Source organism: Tribolium madens, unplaced genomic scaffold (genome assembly GCF_015345945.1).
Source record: "Tribolium madens isolate multiple individuals breed KSU strain unplaced genomic scaffold, Tmad_KSU_1.1 Scaffold_91;HRSCAF=231;Tcas5.2_LG7, whole genome shotgun sequence".
NCBI classification, from domain to species: domain Eukaryota; kingdom Metazoa; phylum Arthropoda; class Insecta; order Coleoptera; family Tenebrionidae; genus Tribolium; species Tribolium madens.
This window is the reverse complement of record NW_025401063.1, coordinates 4,948,000-4,963,601: the sequence shown is the minus strand read 5'-3', so window position 1 is coordinate 4,963,601 and position 15,602 is coordinate 4,948,000. Positions and strand designations below refer to the sequence as shown.

The window sequence follows — 15,602 nt, the reverse complement described above, 5'->3', positions numbered from 1 at the left end:
AATGGCTACTCACTATAAAACCTTTTTTTACAAAGGCTATAATCCAAGAGATACAACTGCATACCTACATTTTATTCAATTTTTAGTAAAAAAATGTCTTATGTTTCCATTTTGAAGAAAAATCGCAAACAAAACAAAATTTTATTCTCATTCTTATAGCACTTTAATTTTTAGTATTATTTTTGGAAGGCAATTGATTAAAAAAACTGCTTGGTTTCATAATTCTGTATGCACCCTGTATGTATTTATACACACTGAAAGTAAACTTTTCACCAGTTTGCTACATTTTAGACGAAAAATAATCTTTGATTCTACTTTAAAAAATTAGTAACTTTATGTAAATGTATGTTTCGGATAAAATACAATATTATAGGTCTGGTAGCTACCAAGTCCGCGCGAGTTTACCATCCGAAAAACAGCAGACTCTCCTCAACCACATAACGCCCCATTCTGGAGTGATCCTCGAGCCCAGTACCGCCGGTCAACCTCCCCTTCAAACCCCCGCTCCACCGCCTACAGCACCATCAACACTAACCGTCTCTGAAAGAAAACCCAACATCTCCAAAGTCCTCAAAGGAGTAGCAGGGTCTAGCATTTCTGGTAAGCTCTTTTGGATTAGGAATTTAAAGGCTGGCTGTGAAGACGATTTTAGATAACAAAACTATCACACTTTTTGCCATTTTGATGGAACTTCTATCTACTTTTTTTCTATAAACCCTTAACAAAAAAATTACAGAATAACGTGTTCGAATTTTCCACAAATAAGATAAATATTTCATTGTTATTTTTCGGTTTCTTTGAACTACCATCAGTGGCACCTTTTATTTATTAACTAAAGCAGCAAGTGAGCAAAATTAAACAATCACAATTATCAAATTTTGCAAAATATACAGCTTAAAGATTTAAAAGCCTGGTTTTCACCGCGATGAGTGTTAATTGTTGAATTCTAGCCGATTCCATGTCTCTGAGTTCGCCGCCAGGCACCCAAAGCCCCAAAGATTTCGATAAGCTATCAGATGGGCACGTTCCAAAGGAAGTCTCCAGTCTGTCCGAACAACTGCAAAATTTAATAATGGGGCGAGTATCTCAAGCCAAAACGGCATCAAGAACGCGCAAAATTGTCATCTACGTGTGTGCTGCCGATTCACAAGGTTTGACTATAATTGCAAAAAAAAAAACACCAAATCACAATTATCGTTCTAGACTGTTATGTGGAAAAGGGGGTCCTTCATAATAGCGTGTATCCGGAATTAAGGGCACATTGCCGGTCGAAGGGTTACGAACTGCATATTGTAGACTTACACTGGAAGACTCTCTTAGAAAAACAACAAGACCACGAATTTCCCGAGCTTTGCATTGGAGAGCTTACTAGTACGTCAAAATTCCAGTTTCCACATCAAAAATGAAAATTTTGTTTTAGGACAACTGGAAGTCGCGTATATCATCCCGGTACTTTTCTTGAACAATTCCCTAGGAACACCTCTCTTGCCCATAACGATAGAAAGCGCAGATTTTAAAATGGCAATGGAAAGTGCTGAAAACCAATCAGCTCAGACCCTCCTTTCTAAGTGGTACCAGATCGACAGCGACGCCCAACCCCCCTGCTTCCGCCTCCAACCAATCTCCTACCACATCCCCGGATTCAAGGAAACGTCCCCCGAAGAGCGCGAACGAGCTTTCGAAGAGTGGAGAAGCGAAATTGATAAGATGCTCGCGGTTCTTATCACAGTTTTCACGCAAGAACTCCGCGACACTTACTTAACAACAGTGGTGGAGCAAGAGGTTCACAACACGGTTTTCATGAGTCAAGAGTTGGCCAAACGCTGTATTTGGATCAATCGCGTTTACACACCCACGGCGAAAACTCCGGATAATTTGAGTCCCGGAGACGCCGAGCTTTACAGAAGACTTAATACGCTACAGAAAGATCTCAGAGTAAGCAGATACAAAAGCTTGTATAAGGTGCCCGGAAAATGTCTTTTCAGAACCAATTAGCTGAAAAACATATTGTTAGGATTCCGGTAAAGTACGTCGAAGGCGGATTAAATCCGGAAATTCCGGAACATGCGCAATATATAGCTCAAGTGACTGCTCACTTACAAAAACATCTCTCAGAAATGATGGATTCGATCATTGAAGAACATCAGGGTAAAACAATGCTGAAACCGAGTTATGGAATCGAAGCTCCACTATTCGAAGAACTGAACCAACAAACGAGCTTTTGCCAAAAGGCCGCACAATGTAGTATTAATAGAGAAAAAACAATTAACGAAATTAAAACGTAATTTTTGCACCTAATTTATTTCATGCTGGCATCTACGAGGGGTAAACCGCAAGCAAATCGGTGTGCAAAATTGGTCAAACTCACGTTCTCAGTGAAAAATGCACATGTGCAAGTAGTTTTTTTGTTCATTTGTGACAAATTATTAATGAAGAAATCAAAGCAAAAAAGGGAATCTGGTGTATCAAATTTCAGTTGGTTTACCCTTTGCCTCAAGGGATAAAACTCAAAGGAAATTAATTTACAAAATTAGAGGAACCATTAGAAAATTAGTGGAAAGTAAAGAAAGTAGTATTAAAAAAAGTAGTTTTCTTGGTCATTTGTGAGGAAATCTTGAGAAAATCAGGGGAAATCATAAAGAAATCAAGAGATATTAAAGCAAAAAAAGGAATCTGGTGATGCTGGGTTTACAAAGTTAAGAAAATCTGAGAAAATCATTAAAAAATGCGCATACGTAAGGTTTTTTTTGTTCATTTTTGGCAAATTAGGGGAAATTTTGTGGAAAACAGCAGGAAATCAGACGAAATTAGCGAAAACCAAAGCAAAAAAGGTTTGTTTACCCCTTCGTTTCGAGGGGTAAAACACAAAGAAAATCGGTTTTCAAAATTAGAGGAAATCATCAAAAAATCAGTGGAAAGCAATGTAAAACAGAGAAAATCCTTAATAAATGCGTATGCGCAAGTACTTTGTGGGGAAATATTGAGAAAACCAAATGAAATCAGGGAAAATCATGGGAAATCAAGTAATATTAAAGCAAAAAGAGAATCCGATGTAGAAAATTTAGGTTGGTTTACCTAAACCGAAAGCGGTTTATAAAATTAGGAAAATCAGGGGAAATCATTGAAAAATGAGCAAGTAGTCGTTTTGTTCATTTAAGGAAAATTAAGGGAAATCTTGAGTAACTCAGAGAATATCAAGGCAAAAAAGGGAATCGGGTGTACAAAATTTAGGTTGGTTTTCTTCTTTCCTTGAGAGGTAAAATGCATTAGAAATTAGAAAAATCAGTGGAAATCATGAAAAAATCAGTTGAAATCTAAGGAAAATAGAAAAAAATCATGTAAAAAATGCGTATACACAAGTAATTTTTTGGGGGGAAATCTTGAAAAAATCAGATGAAATTAGAGTAATCAAGGGTTGTCAATGGGAATGTGATGTATAAAATTTGGGTTGCGGTTTGTTCCTCGCCTTGAAGGGTAAAAAAATGGGTTAAAAAATTAGGAAAATGAAAGGAAATCGTGAAGAAATCTGGAAAAATCATTGAAAAATGCGCATGCGAAAGTAGGTTTTTGGTTAATTTGTGTCAAATTAGAGAAAATCTTGAAGAAATTAAGGTAAATCTTAAGGAAATTAGAAAAAATCAGAGAGAATCAAAGCAAAAGAGAAAATGTGGTGTACAAAATTTGGGCAGTTTACCCCTCGCATATCTAATTATTTATAAGTCCAGTTTGAAATAAAATTCTGTATGTCCTTCGAGCTGCTTACTTGCTCGTACTTTAAAAATTCACTTTCTGCTCTGGATCAATAACCATTATTTTGTAGGTATATAATCGGAGAAAATCCTATTCCTCTAGTATTATACGGACCCGGTGGTTGTGGCAAGACTACTCTGTTGGCACGAGTGGCCCAGTGTTGCCAACAGTGGTTGCCGGAGGCTTTCCTAATTTTTAGATTCATCGGTATCAGTGCCCAATCAAGCACGATAGAGCAATTATTAAGTTCAATAACGAATCAATGTTCTATTTTAACGTATGGACATAAATGTTACTGTATACATGTGAGCTTGTTCCAGATAATTGAAAACCATTGCCGACTCTCCTTTTCCAGAATATAGAAACTTATGAAAAAATCCTTCCAAATCTCTTAGCAGCTAGTTGTCTTCAACGACCTTTGATAATAATCCTCGACGGCATAGACCAAGTCCGCAATTACAGTTCCAAATCGATCGAATGGCTTCCCACGAAACTACCCGAGAACATCAAACTGGTGCTCTCTGTATCAGAGGGCAGCGACGAGTTCCTCCAAATCGGCAAGAAAATCAACCAAAACACCTTCATCAAGATGCCTCTCCTGGGCGAAGCCGAGGCCAAGAACATCCTCATGTCCAGTGTCATGCAATACAATCATAGCGTTAATTCTAAAATACAAGACTGCGTTCTGAAGTCGGTACAAGAGTGCACTCTGCCGCTCTATTCCAAAGTCCTCGCGTGGCAGACCTCCTGGTGGGCGGACAAAGAGCACAACATCGTCCCCAAGGGACACGTCAACGACCAACTCAGTCTCATGCTCGAGGAACTGGAGACGATTTTAGGAGTCACTCAAGTCCAACACGCTCTTGCAATAATTACAAGCACCAAACACGGAGTCACCGACTCGGAAATGATCGATTTACTGGCTTTTGATGACAGTTTCCACAGCACGACCACTTACGGTACAAAGTGGGTTCTTACCAACTCATTTCTGACATCGTGGGTTGCAGTACCTTGGGCACCGGCTTGCTTGACGTGGTCGAGACTGAATAAACATTTAGCGCCGTTCCTGCAATGGACTTTGACCGGAGGGGTTTTAGGGGTGCAGTGGAGAGATAACATGTTGAGACAAGCTGTGGCAGTTCGCTACAAGGAACACGCCAAGTGGGCCAACCAAATGATTTATGATTATTATACAGTAAGCAGTTAAGAGTTGACATATGCGCATTTGAAGCACTCACTCGTTCGCTCGTTCGTGCTCAAATGCACATAGTATACAGGGTGCGTCAGAACTCGCGCCCCAGACAAAAATGTCATATAAAGTAAAATAGCAGGAATATGAAATAAATTTTATTTATCAAAATTTCGAAGTTATGAGGGTTTAAATTTTGCACTTTGACTCTACTTATTTTTGTTAGAAAAATAATTTTCCAAGTTTTTTTTTGCTATAGGCTCTTAAAAGAGGAAACAAGAAAGCTGTATCCTAATTTGTAACTCTGTCCAATGTTATTTGTGGCTTTTATTGGCAAAATTTTTGTACCTTTACTAAATAATTGTAAAAAAACATGTCCCAGCGAGTTGAAAAAGTCCATTAGTGACCTTTAAATCGTAAAATTTAAAAAAATTGTATAGGACATTGATAGATACTAATTTAGTGCATCACCTAAAATTATTTTAAACCATATTGCATGTCCTAAAAATAAGTTACGATAAAAACTTGTGTTTTTTTAAATAAAACACCGTATGTTTTACAAAAAAATGTAGCCTTTTATAACAATGTTTTTATGCTAAACTTTTATTAGTCGATTTCGCTTAGTTTTAGAAATAAAACGGTTTTTTTTGACAAAAACATACACTTTTTAAAAATTTATTACACAAAAACTAAGGCAGCTAGAACAAATTTTTTCTTACTTTAGCAAAGAAGAAAGTACAGAATTTAAAGCTGTAGCAATTTTTTAGTGTTTTGCATTTGTAAAGATTATAAAATTAAGAAGTTCGTTAAAAGTTAAATAACTTAAAAAATTTAAATGGAACGTATTTTTTATTTTTGCATGAAATAGAATAAATCGTCTATCTAAAAAAATAAACTTTAATGTCTAGAATTGATAAATTAAAAGATATTTAACATTCAATATTAATTGTAGCAACAATGCCGATCAATATCTGAGCATTGTTGATACTATGGCAACCATAGTAATTCCACCACGGATCACTTATCCGTTGATTTATATTATATAGAGATTGTAAAAGTCGTTATAAATACTGAAATTCGAATTATTTTATTGTAAAAATAAAGAAGAATGGATTCAGTTTAACACAAATGTGATTATGAAGTAATGTTTCTTCCATCTCTTGTGCAACTGTACACTTTTTGGCTACTGAAACAATAGTAATTATTTTTTTTTAATGTTTAACGTTAAATATCTTTTTAGTTATTGATTATAAACACCTAAAAGTAAATAATTTTAGAAAGACAATTTAATAATTTTCTAAATGCAAAAACAATAAATAGGGTGTTCCATTTAATTTTTTTAAGTTATTGAACTTTTAACTTAATTTTTTTTATCTTTGCAAATGCAACACACTAAAAAAATCTTACAACCTTATAGCTTATACCTTCTTCTTTTGCGGTAGTGAAAAAAACGTATTTCTAGATGTCTTAGTTCTTGTGTAATAAATTTTTAAAAAGTGCATGTTTACGTCAAAAAAACGTCTTATTTTTAAAACTAAGTAAAATCGACCAATAAAAGTTAAGCTTAAAAACATTGTCATACAAATCTACATCCAAAAATTCTAAGAAACATGGTGTTTCATTAAAAAAAAAAAAAACCCAAGTTTGTATTGTAACTTTGAGACAAGCTGTATAGTTGAAAATAATTTTAGGCGATGGACTAGATTAGTATCTATTAATGTCCTATATATTTTATTTTAATTTTACCATTTAAAAATCACTAATGGACTTTTTCAATTTGCTGGGACAGCCTGTATACGAGATCATCAGTATTATTAAATAGATATAAAACAATATCAAATGTCAAAAAATAAATGTCGAAATTTTTTGACAAAATTTTTCAATAATTGTACCTATATTAAAGCACAAATTTGAAATTTCGAAACGAGTTGAACAACAAATGAGCGCTTGAAGAACCTTCTGCAGCAAGTGCTTTATATCATTTTATAAATTAAAAAACGAAAACTTTAATTTTTTTCTATAAAATTTTACGACGGTTAGCGACATTTATGTGGAATAATTTTAGGCGGCTGTAAAAAATAATTCTTATTTTCACATTTTAAAATGAATTGTGATAAAAGTCCGTCACTAAAATTAAATTAACGCCAACGACTTATTCCAGCACTCAAATGACGTCATTTGGGTGCTGGAATAGACTTATTCTACCACCGAAATAGAAAAACATTTTTTCCATGTTCCTGGTATCTTACCTTACTTGAAAATTCTCTCTGGGGCGCGAGTTCTGGCGCACGATGTATTATCAATTATTATCATCGTTTACACTTTAAGGGCAAATGGTGGACCAGCAGACCTGCGAGCGTTTTGGCGCGCCTGGTGTCCCAAGAGACGATTCTGGGAAAATGGTATGGTAGTTTGCATGTCGCTTTCTTCACCGTTTTCATGACCCTTTAATTTTGCATGTACAGTTATTGAAATAAACCTTCACCACTTTTCTTTTGGTTTTTATTCAGTCAATTTGTTCACAGGATGGTGGCTCCTTGAACTTGATTGTTCTCCTTGTATCTTTTTTAGTTATAACAGGCGGAAGTTGGACGAACTGCCGTTCCACTATTATCAATTGAACGGGGAGATTGAGAATTCGCCGTACATTGCGGACATTACGTGGATTTACGAGAAAGTTTGTGGCTCGAACTGCTACCAAATTCTCGAGGACATTAATTTGCAAAAAAGTGTGAAGAATGAATTGACATTAATGTTGAGACATTTTATAGAAACCCACGCGAGCGTCCTCAATTACGACGGTAGACAGTTTTATTCGCACTTGTATAAATATTTAGAAGATAAAATTAGACGTAAAGAGATTAGTTTAGAATCAAATTCCACCCTAGCCCAATTGTACAACGTGACGAAAAGCCCACCAGTTTTATCACTCATCCCCTTAAACACCGGTCAAGGCAAGGAAGGGGATGACTCTGCGCCCGTTTTTCAGTATTTCGATTTGGTGACAAGACTACCGGAAACGGATCAATTTGTCGTTAGTGTATCCACGAACAAGGAGGAAATTTGCGTTTGGGACGTCAAAAAGTATGTTAAAACGTTCCGAATTTTGGTTTTAAGGGTGTTTCCAGGTGTAGTCAAGTGCGCATCTTGAAAGGCGTCCCACATCCGACCAATCTAATTCCGATCGACCAATACAGATGCATAGTATTGTGTAGGAGAGAGTTGAGGATATACAACCTAGACTCTGGTACTTTTATGACCAAACTGAAAGGAGTCATGAACCAAAAAATGCCTTATTTCGGGCTTCATGACCAAAGCCATTTGGTGGCGCTTAGCAGAAACCGGATGTATGTTAATCTTATGAACCTGGAGACTGGCGATTGTGTTACCACATTCAAGGCTGGGGAAGACCGCTTTCTCAATTCCCTGCTGGTTTCGGGGGATGGGAGGTAAATAAAACTGCAGTTAAACAAACAGGGTGTATCAGAAATACATTTTTTCTATTTGAAATTTTTTAATAAAAGCTTTCAAATTTGATTTAAACTTTGGAAAAGATAATATATCAAAACCTATACTCGCCTATGGGTATCAAATAAAAAATTCCGAAATATTTTCGTTGTGAAACGGAACTACATTAAAAGAACTGCATTGTTGTGATTATTTATTAACATTGAACGGCTCGTTTACACAAAACTCTGGGGGAAAACAATAAAAACAATTAATAAGAATTTTGCAAAATGTTATATAGAAAAGTTGTTTTACTTGGTGAATTTTTTCACGTGTTAAAAGTAACACACCTATTTCTGATACACCCTGTATACACAAAAAGTGTTTTTACAGATAAGATTTATTTAAACATTTTTTTAATGTTTCTGGTATCTTATTTGAAATCTTTCTTTGGGGCGCAAGTTCTGAAACACCCTGTTTTTCCTGTAATAATATAGTAATATACAACTCTAAAGTTTCTATTCCAACTATTTCCTATGAGGACTATAATTTGCGAGAAGACGAAAGGTTATTAGATTTTGACGAATAAAAAAAAATTAAAAAATAGAGTTGTTATGTAGAATTTGTGCTTTTTTCTTTTTAAATTATTTGCACAATTTTGCGGTATACGCTTTGAAAACATTTCTGTGGCGGCCGAAGAATTTTTCACTTGAGATGGTTTTATTTTCTAATTAAAACTCTGCGCTTGGCAATCAATTCTGCCAATTTGAAATTACAACCCTTGAGTCTGATTTTAATTTTTTTATTACATTTCGTTTATACAGGGTTTTCCGTTTTTATTGTTACAAACTTAAACTTGAACGAATTTAAAGATCAGTTGTCGAAATTTTTAATCACGGGTTTCTTAATTAGTGATACAAATTTAATTTTTATCCTCTTTATGGTCTGTAAGACAAATTATAAACTGATTTTACTCAAAAACGGTAAGTTTTGTCAAAAAAATCCAAAGTTACCTCTTTTTTGTGAAAAACTATGAAATTTAGAAAGTGGCAAAAACCAACGCCAAAATAGTTAGGGTCCTTTTTACCCTAAACCGCCCAGTTTAGGGCTCCCCTAAGTAAAAATTTGACATTTTATCTTTGAATTTATTTGGGTGGATAAAGGTTATTAGGTGTACCAAATTTTTTAATTTTATCCACGATGGTTTCTGAAATATGTATTGGAAAAAATCTATTAAAAAATGCACCCCTTACAGGGGATGTGGCTCCCTTATATAAATTTTTTCGATATATGTTTATAGGATAGTTTTATCTTAAAATTGAATATTCTATCATGTGGTTAAATTTGTAACAATAAAAATGAAACAGCCTGTATATTGAGGTATGTCCATGCAGTAAATTTTGTTGATCAATTAATTATTTTTGCAGAGTCCTTGTGTGTGGCGATGAAACACAAAAACCGTTTCCTCTCCTAGTATGGAACCTCCAATCCAGAAAATTATTATATGACCTTAGAATACCTCATCACGATTTTATAACTTCATTGTCGGCTATCACTTACGAAGGTGAGGAGTTTTAGTTATTTCCCAAACTCAAGTTTGTGCTTTCAGGTAGTTACGTATGTTGTGTTTGTCACGAAATAGACGAACCCAATCCGAATTTCATCGTTGTGTATGATTTGCAAAGTGGTACTTTATTTAAAAAATGGAAACCTTCATGTAATACGGTTTCCTTAGAAATTAGCTCACAAGGCGGCTGTGTCATATCCGGTCTCGAGGACGCTCGAATACTCGTTTGGGACCTTATCACTGGTACTGCGCAAAAATGCGATAACCCGACCTAAATGACCCATTTTAGGTAACTGTCGATGGTCTTTATGTGGCCACACCGCTCCGGTCTCCTCCCTTAAACTTGATCCAACGGGAGGTTTGTGTTTGTCCACGGATTCGGAATGCAGAGACAGATCCATTCGGCTCTGGGATCTCAATAAAGGTACCATTTTTTGGGAAAAACACGATTGTAAATTCTAATTTTTTGACTTTTAGGCAACTTGGTGTCTGTTTACACACCCACCAAGAACATTGCTGCGTGCGAATTGACATCCAACGGTCACTACATAGTTCTGGCTTTGGAAGGAGAGGAAGAAGTGACTATTTTGAAGCTAACAGGACTGGGTTTGAACACGAACGAAGAAAATGAAACGTACGGAGTGGCGGAAAACACTGGCAAAATTTTTGAACTGAAGGAGAGTGATGCGTGCTGACCGAAATAGTTTAACTCTTTTCAATTATCACAGGAATTGTTTAAATGTAATTAAGAATTTTCCGAGTCGTGCTTATTTGTCATTGTTTTTTGGGCAAAATACATTTCGATGGACTGTGCTGGTAGCAGATCCAGACTACAACATATTTTTATCCTTTTTATAAGTTATTTGGATTGTTCCTGTCCTTGTACATGTACCTTCTATTTCTATCAACTTTGCTTAATTTACTTCACGGAATGGACTGGTGTTTAAAATTGTCAAGGGAAATCGAGTCACTCCACTGCCAAAATGTAAAGAAAATCATTAGACGGTTGCCAAAGTACGTAATGCTTATATTTCGAGATTACGGTTTTTGTAACGCCAAGACTTCGACTCTCACAAAAACGGTGACAAAAAAGCCGGCTCACCAATGTTATAGAGTATTTTAAGCAAAGTCCTATTGTTGCAAAGATATATTCCCATCTGGTATGCGGAACAATATAATTAAAATATTATATTTGTATGTTGTGATTCTTGTGTAAAAATAAATGTAATAAACAATGAAACCAACTTCATTTGCTATCTCACGAAACATTTTCAATTTGTGCATTTCTTGAACATTTTTTTAAATTTCGTTGCAAGTTTTTCGATTTTTTATTTTCGGAAACTATAAGTCTCCCCAACTGTCTTTTGCAACACGACAAAAATGCCAAGTGCGAATTTTTAATTTTGGAAAAAATTTTTAGCCGCTATTTCTGAACACTTCCGTAGTCCACCAGCTGTTTTTTGTAACTTGGTATTTTGAAAAATTCCGATTTTTTTATATAGGGTAATTTTTAAAAAACGGCAGGCTCTATATTGTCGTATCAACAAGACATTACTGCCTAGGATTTAGGGATATTCGTGAATAGGTTGTCAAAAATTTGGTTAGATTGACAACATAAAAAACATAATTTTCAAGTCTTAGTTGGCAATTTCTTGTTGACAAATCTGTAGAATTTTTATTTATAGCCCAATTTCGAAAATTAAAAAAATTAGTTTTAATTAGTATAAAGGTGACAAATAATTTTAGAATGTTTCTAAATATTATAGTAAGTATACAGGATGCGCCAGAACTCGCGCCCCAGAGAAAAATTGCAATTTTCATGTTAAAATTAATCAGTTAAGTGTAGTTATTTGTACAACTAGTTTTGAAAGTCATATTTTTAGAACGAGTTGTACACAACATTTTTTTGCATAGTCATAACCCCAAAATACCCCAAAGACATCAATTTGATAAAGAGTTTGTTTATAACTTTTTATACGATTAATCGTGATGAAAATTCAACTATGCAAAAAATTAAATTAATAAACCAAAAAAAAAATGGCAACGGCACGCGGTGTTCCCAAGCGGTCACCCATCCAAGTACTGACCGCGCCCGACGTTGCTTAACTTCAGTGATCGGACGAGAACTGGTGCTTTACAACGTGGTATGGCCGTTGCCGTAGGAAAATGTCCTCTTCAACGAGATAAACCTTGAAATTAAGTTGGCAATATAGAATTATTAGTGATATTAATTTGATAATTTATACATATTACTAACTTAAAAGTCAGTGTCAAATAAAATTGGTAATCATGGCGGTATATGGCAAAAATTGAAAATTGTAGAGACGAGAGATGCCACAATAAAACGTCTTATTGAAGCTAGATAAATAAGAGAGGTACAAAAGGTCTTAAAAAACCTTCAAAAGTTTTAAAAAGTCTTTAAAAGTTCATACAATTAATCTATTTTCTGACCACACACCATATAACAATTATTTAGCTCGTTGAAAAAAAAATATTTATTCATTAATATTTTTCTACAATTTTTATTTTTATGTTTTTATACTTGTTTTTCCAAGTAAAGCGTTTTTTTTTTCGATTTAGGCGTCGGAAAATTAATAAAATTAAAGACATTTTCAACCGTTGAGCACTTTATTTCGTAATAGGTATTTTAAAAATAAGTTTTTATTTCATTTTTACTATGCAAAGTTTTAATTTGGTAAGCAAAAACTATAAAGGGTGCGCTAGAACTTGCGCTGCAGAGAAAGATAAAATACCATAAACGTAAAAAAAAATGTAAAAAAAATTCTATCTATAAAAATTTCGACGTTAGGAGAGTTTAAATTTTGCACTTTGACTATTTCTATTGTAAAAATAATTTTCCAAGTTTTTTTGCTACAGACTATTAGAAGAGATTATTAGAAGAGAAAACAAGGAAGCTGTATCCTAAATTGTAACTCTGATGTTATTTGTGGCTTTCATTGATAAATATAAAAAACATTACAAGATCATCAGTGTCATTAAATAGACATAAAAATGTCAAATGTCAAAATTTTTTGACAGGTAGAATTTTTTAAACATTTTTTCCATGTTCCAGGTATCTTATCTGACTTGAAATTTTTCTCTGGGACGCGAGTTCTGACACTCTATATTTTGAACTAAATTCAAAAGTTTCACATATCGGCACCATATCATTGTTAGCGCAGGCATAACAGGCTTCGGTCTCTGCCCGATCGCAACATGCTAATAATAATAATATTCTAATTTTACATAGGAACCCAATTTTTTTTTCATAATTTGGAAAGTATTAGTTTAAAAAAAAGTAATAAAAGTTAATAGTTGCATGGTGTAAAATAAGAAAATGCCATTTTTGTAATGTCACAAAGCAATAAATGAAAGAAAGTACTACCAATATTTTTTCAAATTTTTATTAAAAAATGACAACTTAAAAAAGATGACAAATTACATCTAATAATTACATAAACATCTACTTTAGTGTTATTAATTTATTTTGTTAATTATTTATTTGTTTTGTTTACTTTTAAAAAGATCTTAACGTCAATATTTTTATTGACAACATACAACTAGATTTTATTAACTTTTATTGGTTTTTTAACTTTGATAATTTTTAGTAAAAATAGGAAGTGATCCAGAAAGACTGAGTCTGTTGGTAAAGTATTTTTGTTAATAATTTAGAACACTGCAACCGGATACGGTTTTGCTTGACAAATACTTGACGTACAACCCCTCAAGATTCTTGAATTGTTTTTAATCAAAAGCGTACCCCAATAGTAAACTTTAAAAATTAGAGTCAGGATTGCCAACATATTGCATAGGTCTATACTTTTACCTTTACCCAAATTATGAAAAAAAGAGTATCAATTTAAAAGTTGAATAAAGACCAAAATATCTACTATACTACGACATTTAGAAAAATTCGAAAACTGTTAGCTTATAAAAAATTAAAATCTATTTAATTAATATTTTTTTTAATATTGAAATAAAAATTCTACATCGCCTGCTGTTTTTTAAAAATCACTCTGTATTCGAGCGTTTTTGTATTTTCTTTTCTTTCTGTTACTCCTAATTTTTTTACAAGTCTGTAGATTTTTTAAGCCGATATTTCCGGAAATTCTAAGTCTTCCCAACTGCCTTTTGCCGCCGGATATTTTCAAAAGTCTGATTTACATGGCATAAAAATGATTTATTGTATGTAAAATTCATAGAAGTATTCCCACCCCATCGACAATTTTTGATAAGCGGACAACGAAAATTAATATCTGAGCTGGGAATCCGGCACGTTAATCATCATCTTACTCTTTTTACTTTCGGGATTTTGAAAATCGCCTGCCACCGTTTCGTTCTCATCGTGTCCACCATCAGCGTCGTTATTCGGCGCCGCCGCATGCGTCTGGGGCGCCGAGTGAATCAGCCTGCCGATCAACGGCGACACTCTGTCCTTTTTCACTCTCAACCACTCGTGGGCCATCACTCTGTCCAAAGTCAGTCGCAAAGTCAAATCCGGCTCTAGCAAATGTCGCACTAAGGATTTAACAGTTGATGATAAAGTGTCGCGCACCCTGGATCTGAACACCCAGTTTTTCGTCATCTGATCCTTAAGCAATTTTCTCAAGTTGGTGTCGTCGAAAGGCATCGATGCGTTCAACATGATGAAGAGAATGATCCCCAAGGACCACACGTCGGATAATTTCGGATTATAAGGTGTGCCGTTGACCACCTCCGGGGCTGCGTAAGCGGCAGAACCGCAGTAGGTTTGGCTCAGGATTCGGCGGTTGTCGGAATCCACGCAAAAACGAGCAAAGCCGAAGTCGGCGATTTTCACGTTGAATCGGCGAGATAATAAAATATTTTCGCATTTCAGGTCCCTGTGGGCTATGTTTTTGCTGTGGAGGTACTGCAAGCCGCTCGCCATCTGTCTGAACCATATTTTCGCCTGCGGCTCCGGGATTATGCTGTTTTTCTTTATAAAATCCAAAAGGTCACCATTGTCGGCATACCTGAAAACAAGGGTCATCCCTGACATCGGGATTAACGGCGTTTACCTCATAAAAATAAAAACCCTGCTCCCTCTTTGAAGGATGCTGTGCACTTGCACGATGTGCGGGTTCTCAATTTTGGTGAGAATCTCCAGCTCCCTGGGGAAGAACTTCTCGAGGAAGTCCTTGGGAGCCTTCTCCTTGTCGAAAATCTTGCACGCAAGTCGCATCCGTTTGGGGCCGGAACCGTCCACATACTCGGCCAAGTGGACGGTGGCGTAGGAACCTTGCCCGATTTTTTTACCGATTAAATATCCTCGCTGTTCCAAAGCATTTACTTCAGAATTTCTTGGACTGAGTCGAGAAGCCATAAGATATCTAACACTTTATCGCGGGTACAAAAATTTAATTCCTTTATATCCATCAAGAGGACCATACGAGTCATTCCATACTTGGATTTTCGGCGGAATACTCAAATTCGTTTAAGCATGAAATTTTGTCACAAAAATTTGTTTAGCCGAAAGGTTGTAGCTTATGACGGACAGATGACTTGACACAGATAACTACTTGATTGCAATTTCAAGAAAACAAAACTGTTTCATCTCCAGGGTACTTGCTCCTGAACCCTAGATACAAAACAAAAAATAAAAAAAACTGGTAAAACACTAAAGACTCC

The 15,602-nt window shown here is 35.0% G+C and overlaps 2 protein-coding genes and 1 non-coding gene across 4 annotated transcripts in view; 1 reads left to right on the top strand and 2 right to left on the bottom strand.

The window, feature by feature from the left end:
* LOC123010924 (NACHT and WD repeat domain-containing protein 2) overlaps positions 1-11,193 on the top strand; it is an 18,455-nt gene extending 7,262 nt beyond the window's left edge. Inside the window, exons 2-16 of one of the 2 annotated variants that reach the window (XM_044408114.1) lie at positions 383-600; positions 951-1,151; positions 1,204-1,371; positions 1,421-1,935; positions 1,986-2,281; positions 3,821-4,055; positions 4,106-4,709; positions 4,758-4,945; positions 7,268-7,341; positions 7,511-8,023; positions 8,068-8,388; positions 9,814-9,950; positions 9,996-10,196; positions 10,243-10,377; positions 10,431-11,193. In XM_044408114.1, the coding sequence (XP_044264049.1) occupies positions 383-600; positions 951-1,151; positions 1,204-1,371; positions 1,421-1,935; positions 1,986-2,281; positions 3,821-4,055; positions 4,106-4,709; positions 4,758-4,945; positions 7,268-7,341; positions 7,511-8,023; positions 8,068-8,388; positions 9,814-9,950; positions 9,996-10,196; positions 10,243-10,377; positions 10,431-10,648 (4,024 nt within the window). In that variant the 3' untranslated portion in view covers positions 10,649-11,193. Of the gene's footprint in view, positions 1-373; positions 601-950; positions 1,152-1,203; positions 1,372-1,420; positions 1,936-1,985; positions 2,282-3,820; positions 4,056-4,105; positions 4,710-4,757; positions 4,946-7,267; positions 7,342-7,510; positions 8,024-8,067; positions 8,389-9,813; positions 9,951-9,995; positions 10,197-10,242; positions 10,378-10,430 lie in introns of both variants that reach the window. The other variant, XM_044408113.1, reaches the window with a different exon arrangement.
* A 798-nt stretch (positions 11,194-11,991) lies between these two features.
* Positions 11,992-12,111, bottom strand: LOC123012270. The gene has a single exon (XR_006413211.1). It is a non-coding gene; the product is annotated as a 5S ribosomal RNA (ribosomal RNA).
* A 2,001-nt stretch (positions 12,112-14,112) lies between these two features.
* Positions 14,113-15,484, bottom strand: LOC123012052 (testis-specific serine/threonine-protein kinase 3). The gene is made up of 2 exons (XM_044409825.1): positions 14,993-15,484; positions 14,113-14,947 (listed from the first exon to the last, which is right to left on the bottom strand). The coding sequence occupies exons 1-2, from the start codon at positions 15,295-15,297 to the stop codon at positions 14,203-14,205; spliced, it is 1,050 nt and encodes a 349-aa protein (XP_044265760.1). The 5' UTR covers positions 15,298-15,484; the 3' UTR covers positions 14,113-14,202.
* Positions 15,485-15,602: the final 118 nt, after the last annotated feature.